The 15,903-nt window shown below is 47.8% G+C and overlaps 1 protein-coding gene across 1 annotated transcript; it reads right to left on the bottom strand.

Moving 5' to 3' along the window:
• Positions 1-9,225: 9,225 nt before the first annotated feature.
• NEUROG3 (neurogenin 3) lies at positions 9,226-9,942 on the bottom strand. Its single transcript, XM_077822846.1, has one exon. It carries the CDS (start codon positions 9,940-9,942, stop codon positions 9,226-9,228), a length of 717 nt encoding a protein of 238 aa, XP_077678972.1.
• Between the last annotated feature and the right edge of the window lie 5,961 nt (positions 9,943-15,903).

Raw genomic sequence — 15,903 nt, 5'->3', positions numbered from 1 at the left:
TTTTTCTGGATCAATGCATCCACAACACTCAGGTGAACTGACTTCTCAACTTGTTCATTCTCTAATATGGACTATTAGCCATCAAAAAGAACAGTCATTTGGGACACCAAGAGGAATACAAGTGATGGTTTCATTGAGAAAGCAAGAACACTCATTACTCACAATACGCCAAAACATCCAATAACACCAAACTGAAAAGAAAATCCACCTTCTGAAAGATAAGATGGTTCCTTATTCTTTGCTGACAAGTGGAACAAACAGAGACATGAGGCCAAAATATGCTGTGATCCTTCCCAACAGGGAGGCCTTCAGTGCTGTTGCTGATACGAGCTAACCACACTCTCACTCTGCCCCCAGTACACTGGGATGCTTTTATCCTTCCAGACACTTCCATTGAACCTTCATTTCTGCTCTTGAAGAACCCTGCTGTGTTTTCCTTAAAATGTGCTTAAACCCTCAAATTACACATCCTTTCATACAAAAAAAAAAAAACAACTCATGTTAACAGTGTGACACTTGATTCATATCCAAAGAGCTAGTGGTTCCTGGTCATAACTGTTCAGCTTTCAGGCACTGTGGCATGCAGCAGATCTATTTTCTTTTCTAAATCCTTTAGTGTGTAGAGTCCACTGGCCAGACAGAATGAAGTTTCTATCTTACACATACTTGTGATCTCTTTTCAGCTATTGCTTTTTGTATTGATTTTTAAAGGGAGCTCTGCAGCTTTAAAGAGATTTCCAGACTTCTTTTTGTGATTAGGAAAGAGGGTGGGGCTGTGAAGGAGGTGGGGACCCAGAAGAATTAAATAAAAGGAGCCCAACAAAAAGAAGTTAAAAGTGTGAGTGACAAGTTCTGGGCAACAGGCTTCAGCTTGAACTGAACCCTGTGAGGTCGTTTGCACTAAGAATGGAAACAAATGAGCTGGATTTTCATGCTTGGTGGACAGTGAATGAATAAGCATCTTTTAAAACCCTATCAGGAACTCTTTGGATTGTCATTATAGCTGGAAAAAAAGAGAGACTTTTGAAATCTGCCCATGTGAAAGTATCCTGATTCTTAGCCTTTACAGCTATGGGCTTTAGACCTTTTCCTCACTGAGGAGGAAACCTTTCTCTTTAAGATGTAAGCGTACAAATTTGCAGATTACGCATGAAGGCCTCTCCTTAATTAATTATTCATAATTAAAGAGCCCCGCTAAATATTGGTTGGGGAAAAATACAAACATGAGGGAGACATATTTCACAGTGGTGGTATCTCAGATTAAATACAGAACTGGTTTATATAAGAAGGATGTACAGAAAATGCAAGACGGTTTGACGTACTTGTTGAAATGACAGCTAATCTATAATTAATTATATGAAGGGACTGGAGACTAGTTCACAAAATTTGATGCTTTCTATTAATGGGGACTGAACAGACATGCCAGATGTATACAGCATATTGGGGAAGGCACTTCCCTTAAGTCTACATTTAAGCAGAGACTGAAGGCCATAGGTCAAATAAATTGTCTTGGAAATATGGGAATCTAGATAAATTGTTTCTCAGTTATCTGACATGATTTGATCCAGCTACTTTCTCCTGGAGCAGGGATCAGCATAGAAAAGTTTGATGAAGTTTCTCATAGGAAAATAACCCCAACATTTCCACTACTCAGCTTTGTGCTCCCCTGTCATGAGCTTTGGCAAGGCCTTTTAATAATTAGACTTGCTTATTATTTTACTCATGTAAATTATTTACCTTCTCTGTTTTCACTGTTCATTATTTTTACTGTCCTTTTGTCATCTTGATAGAAACATATATAAGCAATCTATATGTAAGAATCTACAGCTACAAGCAATGAGCCAGCCTGCTCTAATGCTAAATACTGTATGCAGCCTGAAAAATAAGCCTGTGGTTCCTAAAAACAAATCTTCTATGGCTGAAAACTAATATAAAAACCCAGAACAAGCCAAAAATGTACCATTAAGGAAAGAGAGAGTTTGAATTGGAGATGTTTAAAGCATCCCCTCCTTCATAATATATATTGTCTTGTCTTTACATAGCATATTTCATCCCAAAGGATCCCTAAATGCTTTACAAAGCATAATCTATAAAGGTTTACATTCTCCCACCACTGAAATGCAGCCACCTCTGGTTTCCATATGATTCTTTCATTGTTCAAATCCTTTTATCTAAACAGAGAGAGATTACCTAGAACTGTGTGTCTCAGGCACAAAACATGTAAGTATGTTACAAGGGGTTGACTGTCTTCAAAAATAAAAGTCAGTCCTGCAAGTAAGTTTCTCAGCAACTAAATCTGTCAGAACACATGCTAAATAGTCTTCAAAATATTTATATTTTGAGCAGGAAATTCTGTAAATTTATATGAGCAGGAGATTCTGTAAATTTCTGTATCTTTGGAATGGATGCATTTCAAATGGCCACCTGTTTATTGTACATCCAAAAGTGCACAGGCCATTAAAGAAGCCTCGGTTATTATGGTGGGACACCAGATCTGGGACAGCCTAGTGAACAGAAATGAAACCATCATGCACTAAACACTGAAAAAAAGATAAATGGAAAAGGAGTCTTTCAGTGTTCATTATCAAGTCTCCAAAGGTTTGCCAAAACCATAGCAACCAGTTCAAGCAATGATTAACCTAATAATGTGGAGGCAAAGAAAAAAGATGCATTCAAGACCCTAAAGCAGTCACTAGTTCTCCAGTGGTTGTAAATTTCCCTGCCAGTGCACAGAACCAAGGCTAAAAGACCAGAGACGTCCTAAATCTCCAAAGAAAAGAGCTGCAACACAGTAAAACCCACGTAAGTGAACTCTTTCTAGAAAAACAACTAGTTTACGAAACAATCACCCTCCAGGCCTCCTCTAATACCTGTGACTTGTTGCATTGTAGGGCTCTTTCCCCTTCTGTCACTCATTCAAACATGGAACTTTACACCATGACTTTTGCAAAAGTGCAATTTTGATCAAGCCATTGTTTGAGAGTGTAAGTGTCATAATTTTTTATCCTTCTTTTCCTGATCCACATACTGAAAGGGCACTGGGACAGTCTTAGACAAGGCGGATACCAGAGACAAGCTGAACTGGGGGGGAAGGGTCAAAAGACGCTCAGTGTGGAAACTAATATACTAAGGAGCCAGAAAGAGTAATGCTATTAGGCCTTTCACTAAGGAGGTGGGGGATGGGTAGCATTCAGGAATATGAAAAGGAGTACTTGTGGCACCTTAGAGACTAACAAATTTATTTGAGCATAAACTAAATTTGTTAGTCTCTAAGGTGCCACAAGTACTCCTTTTCTTTTTGCGGATACAGACTAACAGGGCTGCTACTCTGAAACCTGTCATTCAGGAATATAACACCCCACTCACACCTAGACACATGCTTTCTCTCCCCTCCCCTCTACCAGCCCCAATTACCTTCCTAGTGGCTTCCCGATCCACTGTGCAGGCAGAGGAGTGGACCAACACCACTGCACTCCATAATGCCAATGAAAGAGGGAGGTCCCAGGCTGCTCCCCGCCCTGGGTTGCCAGTAGAGGGGGAACTCTCAGAAAGAGGAAGGCCCCAGACCCATGCCTGGAGCAGGCCCCAGCCCTGCAGTGAGACAGTGAGCAGCAAAGCGCCGCGCTAATCGCTGCCCCAGCTACTAGCTCTCTGAGTCCCGTCCCTGGTTGCCGAATCAAATCTTCAAATGCTAGCAGCGGCTGGGAGCTGCGTGCTAGCAACTGGTGCAGGCCGGGGAGGTGGGAGGGGAGCTAAGGCGGATTGATGGTGCTTCCAGATGCATATTCTCCTAAAACAGTGCCGGGTCACGGTGGGGAAGAGTTCATTTGCTGGGGCTGAGTAGCTAGTTGAGCAGAGGATGGGACCGATTGCCAGTGTCCCCCCGCCCCTAAAAACCACAGTGCCCCCACAACTTTTTCTGATCCGGCAGTGGGCCTAGCATCACATGGCACTATTCCTCCCCGTGCGCGCCCAGGTCTCTAACACAGGGGCGGGGAAGCCCCACCAGAGCCAACTCATTTCCAGCACCGAGTTCAAAGCAAGTGACAGAAACTTTCTATAAACTCGTTTAAACAAACAACAACTCTTCAAAGGAAAGGGCAGGCCTTGGTTTGACTCTGGCCCGCGGAGCGTGAAAATGGCGACTCGCCTGGAAGCAGAAAGGCGAGCAGGCTCCTGACGAGGGGCTGGCAGCTTAATCCCAAACCACCACCCCCTCCAGCCCCCACTGCCCGCACACCCGCTGCCCTGCCTGCTCCGGCCAGTCACGGGAACGGCTCCCGGCTTTCAGCACCATGGCCAGTGTCTTCCCCCCGCCCCCGGTTTTGCTCCAAGCACCAGTCTTGGGCGGCGCAGGCAGCCCTGCACCGAGAGCCGCGCGGCTGCGCAACAGGCACGGCCGGGCAAACTGCGAGCGGCCAGCGAACCCCGCGGAGAGCGAAGCTGCTCCACGCGCCCCAAAGCCGGCAGCGAGGGCTGGGCACGGCCTGGCTTCCCCCCTCCCCGCCCCCCGCCGCCGCGGGGACCCTCCCGCCGAGCCGGTCTGCGCCAGGCCGGCGCACGCAGCGGCGCTGCCCTAGAGGCGGGAAGGGCGTCGCGGGCCTCACGCCGGGCGCAGCCTTTGTAAGGGTCTGAAGGAAAGAGGCGGGAAGTGAAGCAATCAACCAAAGGGGACCCGCTCGTACTGAGGAACAGCACAAGCCACATGCTGGCCAGGTCCTGGCAGCGTGGCCCTGCACCTGAGGGAGGTGCTCGATGAAGCCCGCAGTCAATGCGAGGGACTCTTCTGGCTGCTGTTAAATGAAACAGAAGATGCCGGCGCCTAGTAGAGGCCCTCACCCTCCCCATCACCTGGCACATACACACCCGCAACCCCGTCGCCGCCTCGCCCCGCGTGCGTGTACCCCACACCTCCCCTTCCTCTCACCCCTGGACACACCCCACAGCCGCCACCCCTCCTCACTCCAGTGCGCCTCACAACAGCCCTGCTCCGCCTCTCGTCACCCACGCCAACGTCCCCCCCACATAAATACACCCCACACCCCTCGTATATACACCCTCACCGCCCCCACACCTCGTCTCCCCCACACCCCCGCTCTCCCTCCCCCTCACACCCCCACTCTCCCTCCCCCATGCCCCACAGACGCCACTCCCCCTCACCCCCCCACTCTCCCTCCCCACCTCCTCTCCCCAGGCCCCGCTCTCCCGCCCCTCACCCCCATCCTACCACCCTCAGCGTCTCTCTCCTCCCCCTCTCACCCACACGGGACCTTCCTGAACTGCGCGCACTCACTAGCAGACGCAATGGGGCGGGGGGAAGGGGAAGAGGCTGGTGCCTGGAGCCGGGCGGGGGGGGGGAGAGAGAGAAAAGAGCGAGAAGAATTGAGGACAAACAGCTTTAAAGCGCCCTCCACACTGCGCTAGGGCCCTGCACGGCCCAGGGGCGATAAATGGGCAGGGGCCTTGTGCCCCTTTCTCAACAGAGAACTCCCCTCCCGTGGACACCGAAGCTGGGGGCTCCCAGAGCTACGCCGGGGGAGTCTTGTGCCAGCTGGGCCATGGGACGCTGCCCCCAGTCCTGCGAGCGGCGGCCAGCTCTACCAACGGCCTGAGAGAGAGTTAGCTCCCGCCAGCCGCGGGGCGGAGAGCGGGACACGCCCCGTGGGGGGCTTGGCCAGCGAGGGCCGGGTTAGAGCGTGGCTAGCTCGGGAAGAGGGCGCGTCCTGGGCTTCACCCTTCAAATCAGCCTCTGCCCTAGGAACGGCTGCATCGGCTCCTGACTTTCCGGGGGCCCCTTTTCTCCCCACGCGCTGAGTTAGGAGAGGAAGGGCAGTGGCCTAGGACGCTTCATTCCGGCAGCCCCTGGGGCCAGGCTGTCCAGGGCGCCGGTGAAGAGCGAGCGCTGCTCCGAGGGGCGGGGGCTCAGTGACAATAGCTGAGAAGAGGCTCCCAGCCCGAGCGGTTATTTTTCACTGTTGCCTTTTCTGTGGGGGCTGTGCGTGCGTTTTTGTTCCCAATACCCAAATTTCTTTTGTTCTACAAATTGCCTCAATAGCGTCTCTTTGCTGCTTGCAAATCGGCTCAGCTGACAACAATTAGCATCACAATAGCCTTTTGGCCCAGCAGCACCTCTTTGTTTCTCGGCCACATTGCAATGGGGCAGGGGAGAATGCTTTCCGAGAATCTGCGGAGAAGAGGAAATAAAAAGCGGCCATAAATCTACCAACTACAAATTGAGCCCCTGGAAGGGGGAAAAAATACAAGATTCATGTTTTCAGACAGCATTTTATAACCAGTCTAAGCCCCAGACAAAACCCATGGGGAATGGAGAAACTCTACACTGTAATTAGCAACTCGATTTTGTAAAGTCGCTTGACAAAGCTAGGGTGCTTCCAGTTGCAAGGAATGGAAGACATGGCAGCGAGCTGGAGTCTGGGTCCTGCAAAATCCCCCAGGGCTCCGTCCCCGGGAGCGTGTTTCAGATTTTATTATTTTGCACCGAGTTAATTTAAGAGACAAACTTTAAACCTGCCCACACTGATCCTTAGAGCTGCTTCCCCACTTTCAGCGTCATTCAGTGCTGTGTCACTGCATTGGGCTGAGTGATGGGAATTCCTTGGGGCAAGGACGGAGCTGTATACATGGTTTGTAAAGCACTCTTTAAATACCTATAGTGCACTCTCACTATAAGCAATAACTATGCTTTGCTACATTCATCTGCACACAGCTCCTGAAAGTTACTTACATCTGTAGCATGGGATAGCAGCAATGAGAAGATGTTTTATTTCGTTTTTAACTGTTCAGCTAAACCAATGATAATGGCACGGGGAAAAGAGTCCATGGAATTCTGTAGAGCAATCGCCTCAGGGATTTTAAAGATGCTTAGAATACTGAGTATAAATGCTGATGAGATGCAGCTGCATTTGAAACCGCAATAATGAGGCCAAATTCTGCTCCCCTTTTGCAAAACTCCCACTGAAATGATAGAGAGAGTAAAGGAAGCAGGAGTTGGGTCATGATTTCCAATTACTCCACATCAAGCAGGATAAAAGCCAGCGAGAAGTCTAACTGTGCTGCAGAAGGAAGAGAAGCTGAATTGTGTCTTTGGTTTTATCTAGGGAAAGGTTATACAATGCACATTCCGACTGCCCACAAGGCCACAAAACTGTTTATACAATTCTCTACTTCTTATTCCATAATTTATGGATCCTCTGTCCCAAGATGTGCATTGTGAGGAAACTGTGACCAGTTGAATACTCACCACGTTCCACCCCAGAGCCAGCTGCATCTTAGTTAAGCGATTCCTAGGACAAATCCTGCTACTCTTATTCATGAAAATATCCCCATTGAAGTTAATGGGGACTTCTAGTAAGGCAAGAAGCTTTAGCCCATAGTGTATAAGTAACCTAGATCTCTTTGGGGGGATGAAATATGAAATATTCTTTTTTACAAATGCATGAGTTGTGTTCAGATGGAGACTAGTTTAGAATCTTTGTGCGTGAAAAGTGGGGGAAGTTCAACAATATCAAAAACATATTGAAATCATTTCATATCTAACCAAAGACTAGGAAATAGTGATTTTATAGGGAAAGAGGCAATTTTGCTTAAAAAAAATAATCTACTCCTTCATTCATGAAAATACTGCTCAAGTGTTGAAGCAGCTACACCAGAAAACCCAACTTTTAAAAAAAGTAACCAAATATATTACTGTCCTAACCCTCCTTCCTGCTGTGAATTTCTCATTCAGCGGGACTATAACACTTTCAGCCTGACGTTTCCAGGTGCACACTTTTCTCGTCCTGTAAACAACTAAATATTGCAATAAGCCACCAATAACTCATTAATCTCGTGTTATTAGATTAAATCCCCAGGCATTAAACAACACCTTCCTTCATTCGTCTGTTTGCTGTTCCCCCCATCCGGGTTTTGATTAGTGCCATATATCTTCTCTCTGAATTCAAGTAGAAAACTTCAGGGGAAGTGAAATGGATTACTTGTGAAAGATGATAAGAAGAAAGAGATTAGACTGAGTTTTATATATAAATGGCGTATGGTGGTGGCTTTAGTAAGTGCGAGAGTCTTATGGGGTTATTGTATTATCAAGATGATCTCGGTTTTTTAGCAGTTGCACTTGGTACTTTCAAAACTGCTCGCCGCCCTGTGAGTGATTTACACTGCAGAGAGGAATGTGCATACCAGCTGCATAACTCTCCCAGAATGTTTTCATAAGTGTAAACACAAAAGTGCCCACAACAGCCAAGCAGCTAGGGTTGTTACGTTTAGTCTGAGTTCAGTGTGAAGCTTTGATTGCATGTGTTTTTAGTGGGCGAGGAGATCCGCTGAGATATGGCGGTAGGATGGTGCGACTTCAGGACAGAATATCGGCCGCAAATTTTGAGACTATTAGGAGTTGGAGGCAGGGATCAAAGGCATTATGTAAATCTCTATGTTTCTCTTTGTTTCTGCATTTAAAGTGGAGCCCTGGAGCAATATTCTACGGACAGTAGCATGCTCAACTCCTTGGTGACTCATTGGTTGGTAGCCCCCAAATGTGTGTGCTAAAAATTCTTCTGAAAAGACACTATACTATAACAGCGCTAAAAGAGACAGGCTTTATTTTCCTTTTTTGTTTTTTAATTAACATCACCAAACCTGTTTAGTACAATCATTTAAACCGGTGCCAAAAATAATCTTATGTACAAAATATATATTCGTTATGAAATATAATCAATAAATACCAACAGTGAAAAAATTAATATAATTTACCATTTCCAAGTACAAAAATTTGATTTTTAAAGACGTGCTACCATCTTACATCAAAAAGAACTTTGTCTGAAACTTACCAACCGGTGAAATATTGATCACATACACCCAAACCGCCCATAGGTGAGCGAGAGGTTCCCCAATTACAAAAAGAAAAAAAGTATCCCTCTCTAAGCATTCAGAGTTCCTAACGCACCCTACGTGCTCCGGCTCTAGCAGGAGCCCTGGAAAGTGCATATCCATTGGGTTGATCCCCATTATCTTTTAAGGCAAAGCGAGAAAAGCTGATTTCAGAGTCACTTCCAAGATCATTCTCCTCTCCTGGGGTCGGGAGGCAGTGCGTGTCCAAAGAGGTGCATGGTTTGACCATCCGTGCATCGTTTTTGTGTTTGCAGCTGCAAACAAGTCAAGGGAAAGAAAGAGAAGGGGTTGGGGGGGAATCCCCAAAACACAGTTCTGGCCTCAGACAAACTCTGGGAAGGCATGAGGGCTGTGCCTGGGGCAGGCCGCGGTGTCCGCAGCCTGGTAAGAGCGCCCTTCCTCCAGGGAGTCAGTGGGGCTCAGGCTGCCAGCCTGGGAGACTGGAGAGTACAGCGAGTCCCATTCACAAGGCGAGATGCTGCCGGGACTGGTCAGCTCCAGCAGGCAAGCGGTGCTAGGGGGCTGCCGGAAAGGCTCCCTGGCCAGCTCCTGCTGCCCCACGCTCAGGAGGCTGTGGTCGGCCATCCGCAGGGTTTCGGTCAGTGCCCAGATGTAGTTATGGGCAAACCTCAGCGTCTCAATCTTGGTGAGCTTGGCGTCGTCGGGGAAGGTGGGGAGGACGCTGCGAAGAGCATCCAGGGCGGAGTTGAGGTTGTGCATGCGGTTCCTCTCCCTGTCGTTGGCTTTCATCCTGCGGTTCCTCTTCTGCTTCGTCAGCACCACTTCGCTTTTGGCTTTTGTGCGTCCCCTTCTGGCCTTCTGTTTCTTCTGCGGGCACTCCGGAGGGGGGGCTCTCCCGGGCCCCTCGTCTGCAGGGCAGCCTCCTGCCTGCAGCCGAGTCAGGGAAGGGTTGGGAGAGGAAGGCAGGCTGCCAGTGCCAGGGGAGGAAGCGGAGCCTTCATCGTCAGACACACCATAGTACTGATCCCCCTCGCTGTTCACCTGGGCACCAGGAGAGCAATCGGTCTTGGGAGACATCCTGCAGGGAAACCCAACGCACAGGGAATCGTCAGTTTCCATTCAGCTCCATGCACGCTACACAACAAAACCTGTTCACACAGACACTCTAGGGACTGATCCTGTGTCTAATTCAGGGCAACAAGGCAGCTGTCCCCTGGGACTCCTGGATCTGCGCAGGCTATGGACGTGGGGGGAGAGAGCCCAGGTACTCCTAAAATACAGATTTAGATCCGAGTGGGCAATAATTCCCCGCTGCTATTGGCAGAAAGAGTGAAGAGGGCGCTTACCTGGATCCCCCGGGGGTGAAGCTGGCGCTGTGGGAGTTGCACTGTTGCAAGAGCCCAGCCAAATTGGTTCCCCGTCTTCTGACCCCTTGGGGATGCGGAGCAGCCTCCTCTCAAGCGCAGCAGAGTGAAGGCTTTGCGTCAGGCACACGACCGCCTTTGAGCTCCTATATATACCGGCCTGAGACAATGGGGATTTCCTGATCAATACAGCGTGTGCCCCCTTGGCACGCTTTATCTTATCAGCCCGGTTTGGAGTGTGCCTGGCTCATTCCTGCCCGCCACCGGCCAATCAGAGAGGCGGCTTGGGGCCGAGCCACGCGAGCCCCTCACTACTCCTCGCACAGCTGGAATCCCAACAAAGGCCAGCGTGGGGAGGAGGAGCAGGAAGACGGGGGGAGGCTACAGCCCCATTCTCCCTCGGCGATAGTCCTGAAAGGATCGTTTCAGCAGCTCTCGGGTCACCAGAGAACACGCCCTTCAGCTGGAAAACTCTCCTTTGCAACTATTTGTTTCTGCACCCCCCGGCTGTGGCAGGACACGGCTGGTGCTCACCCTACACAGGATCGGTGCTCATTTAGCCCCTGAGCTCAGTTGCTTCTCCTCGTCTTTCAGACAGTTGCTCTTTCACTATAACTGATTAACTGGCGTGCCCCATGCGCCGTGCTGCCCGCACCTGCTCCAGCCAGGAGAGATGATCCAAAGTAAATAACCCAACTAGCTACGCCAGCTTCTCACAAGGTCACAGTTTATTGATTTCTTCCATTCTGGGGGTGGGGAGAGAGGGACCCCTTAGCCCTGCGGTCAAGCAAAATCCCGAGAAGTTCCCATGCACCCTGGTTCAGATTTCCGGTTCCCTCTAGGCGTCACCAACAATAAACCACTCGCAACAATCTTTCAAAGCTACACAAGAATGGGGCAAAATTCTTAAACACGCTTGATCCCTTGTTTTCAGGTTTGGCAAGGGCAAAACAGCTCTTGTTGTGCTCAACGCCTACCGAGAATTGGGCATCTGAAATATCTGATCTGGTGTAGCCCAGTAACTACGAGGTTGCGGGGAAATACATGGTGGGACGAACAACAAACAACATCACTTCTTTTCTTTAGTAAATCACTTCGGAACGTACTTTAAATGGTACAATTAAATGATCTCAGTGCCAACTTTTCTTTTTCCTGTAAATCCACCTGATTTTAAAGATGGTGAAACATGATCTCAGAGATACTTAAGCAACAATTTCCTTATACTGACAAGTCCCCGAAATAATAAGCAACTTCACAATTTGTTTTAGGAGCAGGTAGAGACACTGGAGGTTTCCACAGATGGAGACTTGAAACGCACTTTTTAAAATTTGGATTCATACAAGAAATTGAGTTTCCAGGAAGAAAAAATATGTTGAGAAAAATGACAATGTTCTGTGTATATCTTCTTTGCCTTTGCCTTGCCCTGTCAATCCAGGTTGGTGGTTCTTGGTGTTCTTCATCACCAAGCATTCTTGACACCAAGCTTCTTCATGTCCTATTTCAGTGTCTTGAACCACCTTTTTATAGGTCTGTCTCATGGTCTTTGGCCCCTGACTACAAGCTCTTGTACTCTCTGGCCAACATATATCACAGTTAGGCATCTCCTATGACACAACCATCTCAATAGATACTCCTCAGCTTTTCTGTGATGGGGGCAACCTGCATCAGGCTCACAGTATTTCATTGCATAGCCTATCAGCTCTCCTCTTGCCCAGCATCCACCTAAGCATTCTCATTTGGGCAGTGTGAAGTAGTTGTTGTTCTCTCTTCCTCATTGGCCAGCATTCTGACCCATACCTCATGGCTGGCCTAATCCCGATTTTATACACTTTGCTCTTTAGTTTAGCTGCCGTAGTCTTATAGCAGAGAATTCCCATCAATTCCCTCCACTTGCACCAAGTGGACGGACCACTTGCAGCTCCTAACATCCACATCGTGGCTTAACACTGACTAGAGGTATTTAAAATGTTTAAATTTAAATTAAGTGCCTCTATGTATGTGTGTGTGTATATATATATTATAAAATGTAGGTGCCATATTAGCAAAATAAAACAAGGAGCCCCAACGCTGAGAAAATAGGCAATGAGAGACTTTAAAGAAAAAGCATAGCCTGAAGCAGTAAGAATTCCTGCGCTTGCTACACCTGTACTGTCCAGGGAGCTCTGGGAAATATTTCTATAGATCAGCTGACATTAAACTGTAGGGATTCAATATCTCTGTGGAATCATAGTTACTGGCAATAATACTTATATCTTACATTTATATTTGGGTATTAGACAAGCTAAACTATATCATGCAAACTCAGCAGGATGATATGCAGATTAGGGGTAGGGATAACTTCCACCACCATTGGAAGGCAGCCATCTCTGGCGTGAAATGCCACGGTATCGAAATGACCTGGTAAGTGGTACTAACTGGCAAACTCTATCAAATGGAGAGGTTAACCACTATAAAAGCTCATTCATCTAGGCATTTTCATTGGGCCGTTTCATTTCTCGAAGCTAAAGGAATCGTGTAGCCGTGCCTCAGAGTAACTGCTAGAAAGGTGCCCAAGAGCTATGGCACAGTCAACGCAACTAAAAGACACCCGTGCTCCAAAAAGGGATGCCCTAGAGGATGTTTGTGGGAGGTTACTGCCAGTTATTTTTCCTCTCCTTGTCTTAAAAAAAAAAGGATAATGCTGTATTTTGTTCTCTTTTGGAGCTTGATCCTGTGCCTACTGAAATCAATGGCAAAGCTCTCAATGACTCCGCTTGCAGGATCACGCCCTGTACGCTTCCCCGGTATGTTCCCCATGGTTTGTTTCCCAAGAAATTCACACTCGTAACGTGATGCCCGGGATATACATCTACTGCCCCTGAAAGAGACATACCTCTCATGCAGACTGCCTGTGAGACATCTGCCATGCCTATGCAGACTTCTCCTTCAGAGACATCTAACTCCATACGTGGTCCCCTTCCGTGAAGGGGCACTTCCTCATGTGCGGTCCCCACTTCCTGATATACTCAACCTTCCTATCAAATATATATTAACCTATCAGCTGGAGGGAATAAGGCTTAAGACAAAAGTAAATAAGTAGTAACAGAGAGAGGTCTAGCAAGAGAGCCAATGTAGGGGCACCCAGAAAATTCTTCGTGTTTTTCCATGTTTGCTTCAACTTGATTCTATGTGTGTAGGCTCAGATGCCTTGGATGACCCTTTCATCACTTGCATCCAGTACAGTCTTTTATATACCCCTTTTCTCTTTGGTGAATTCAGCACAAGGATCCTAAGAAGCTTACGGGGGCAGGTGTATTGAGCTGGGGTAATATGTTTAGCCTTGGCCGAGGTAAATAGATAGTACGTCATAACTGCCTCAAGTTCACATCCGCTTGCCCATGAGACACTTGTCCCACTATGTAAACTGACCTCCTAAATCACATGCTCCTTTTGGCCCCTTTTCCCCTCTCTCCACTGAATGAGAGGAAAGGACAGCAGCCACCTGTGAACTTCTTCAACTTCACCTCCTTTATGCAGCAGAATGCAAAGCAGGCGGAGTCTCCCAGAGTGTGCTCGCCTACTCCCCATAAAGAAAAGCAAGATGGGGAGGCCTCTTCTAGGCCATTCCACACCCCCAAAGAAAGGTTCTGTATCTATATCTAAGTGCTTATACAGACCACAAACTGTGGTATCTGAGCAGCTTGCCCAGCAATAATCAAGGAACCATCCTTCAGATTCCGTTCTGCCCCTTCCCCATCCCCCATTACTCTACAATCAGATACTTGGGGGAGGAGGGATGTCTTACTAGGCAGGCCTGCTGCCCCTCTCATTCAAGGAGCATCTGAGAGGGAAGGCCTCTCTGGCCAGGCTCTCACTCCCCTCCCTTATAAGAACAGAATGGTTTTCATGCCAGGCTGTGATCCTGGTTTCCAACAGGACCCAATTAACTTGGAAAAATATAGAGATATATGATGTGAATGAGGAAAAAGTAAGTCAATACCTGTATTTAGTTTGAATGAACCACTAGTTCAGTAGATGGAGGAGCACCACTAGATGGTGAGGGCTTAACCTTATAAATAGCTGAGAGCACAACAAAAGCTCTGGACTAGAACCTTATGCAGGCTTCTAAAAATTAGGCAGAAGACCAAAATAATAGAAAACAGACCGGATCCACGCAGTGAGGATGGAAACCAATGGCATTCAGCTATTAGCCCAGTCGTGGGACAATTTGGTTTTCTTTACATTGCAGGAGGCTGGTGTTCCAGCCTGTGCGTGAGAAAAAAACGTTCCCCTTTAAGATGAGTATAAGGTTTTGCTCTCAAGACTCAGCTATACTAAACAAAGAGCTATTAGGTCCTTTGGCCAAAAAAGATAACGTGTTTAGCTTAGGGGGGAGCCCAGGGAAAAGGAGCTCTGCTGAGAAGCTTGTTCCCTGCGAGCCGTCCGGGAGAAGTGGGGAGGCGCCCCGTGAGCAAAGCCAGATGCTTTCTTTCCCAAGGGCGAAGTGGAGCTTTCCCCAGCACCCGCAGGGAATGGTTTGGAGCCCTGCTGCAGACAGAATCCCCAGGGAAAGCTGATGTCACCAATTTTGAGACCTAAACTCTTTTCCCTCCTGAAGAACTCGCTCAGAGCAAAGGATCAGGAGCAGCCACTTCAGTGCGCAAAACGTGCCAGGGGTTTTTGCGCAATAGCTATTCTGAGCAGCATGATTTGTCTGTGCGGAGGCAGGTTTAATTTCCCAGGGTTTCGATTTTAAAGGATATGACATTTCTAAATGTCCAGAAGCCACTCATCGACCAGAGCGGGGAAGAGACAAGAGTGCTTCTAAAGCACACACAATATGGTTTGGAAGCCTTTAAAGGTTCACTTTCCTTCACCAAAACCACTCCTGACATCACTGAAGTTTGGCCGTGGGGATTCGAGCTGGGAGCTGTAACGGATATCTATGTGTAAAGCGGTGGTGCTGAAACAGCTCCTTCTCTAGGGCTGGAAACGTGTCCTCTGGCCCTTCGCTGCTTGCCCACTTCAGCAGGGATCTTTGGGCTCCCCCCTCCCCAGCTTGGCACATGGTGCCCCTTTGCGCACTGCTGTCTCCAGAAGCGCAGGAGAGAGGCAGGGTTAACATGAGGCTCCCAACGGCATGTGCATCTGGTGAGTGTCTGTGATTGCTTTAAAAAGGGAGGCTGCTTGGGGTTTGAAAGCCTTGTTCGTTCATTTTTCAGGGGGACTGGAAGGGGGGACACTTTTCTTCCCTCTCGAATTTTGTGTGCCCTTTTAGATTTGCAACAAGGGAAAAATGAATAGCAAGGCCCTGGCAGATTTTTGTGCTTGTGCAAATGGTTGACAAAAATCTGGTGAGCGAGTTTCCAACCCTTAGACTGCCCACTTCAAACGTCCTTCAAACAAAAGCTGAAGAGGAAAAGAAAGCCCCACCTGGTACCACTGTTTGCTAAAATAATAATAAATAGATTTCGTTTAATAAATAATTACAAGAGATTGTAAAGTGGAGTGCTTTGGGAAACATTAATCATGGGGCTGGGGGCAGCCATCACCTGCTGGGAAACAAGGCAACTTTATTGTTAAATCACCTTCAGACTGGCACTTTCTGATAACTCTCTCCTATTGCCACAATGACTGGTCGGTTCTGTTTACTCATAGTTAGCATAACAAGCACAATATTACCACAAACGTGATA

This window comes from Eretmochelys imbricata, chromosome 7 (assembly GCF_965152235.1).
Source record: "Eretmochelys imbricata isolate rEreImb1 chromosome 7, rEreImb1.hap1, whole genome shotgun sequence".
NCBI lineage: Eukaryota > Metazoa > Chordata > Testudines > Cheloniidae > Eretmochelys > Eretmochelys imbricata.
This window is presented reverse-complemented; position numbering and strand designations above follow the sequence as displayed.

Coding starts and splice junctions, on each gene's coding strand:
- NEUROG3 (XM_077822846.1), bottom strand. CDS start 9,942: ATGTCTCCCAAGACCGATTGCTCTCCTGGTGCCCAGGTGAACAGCGAG.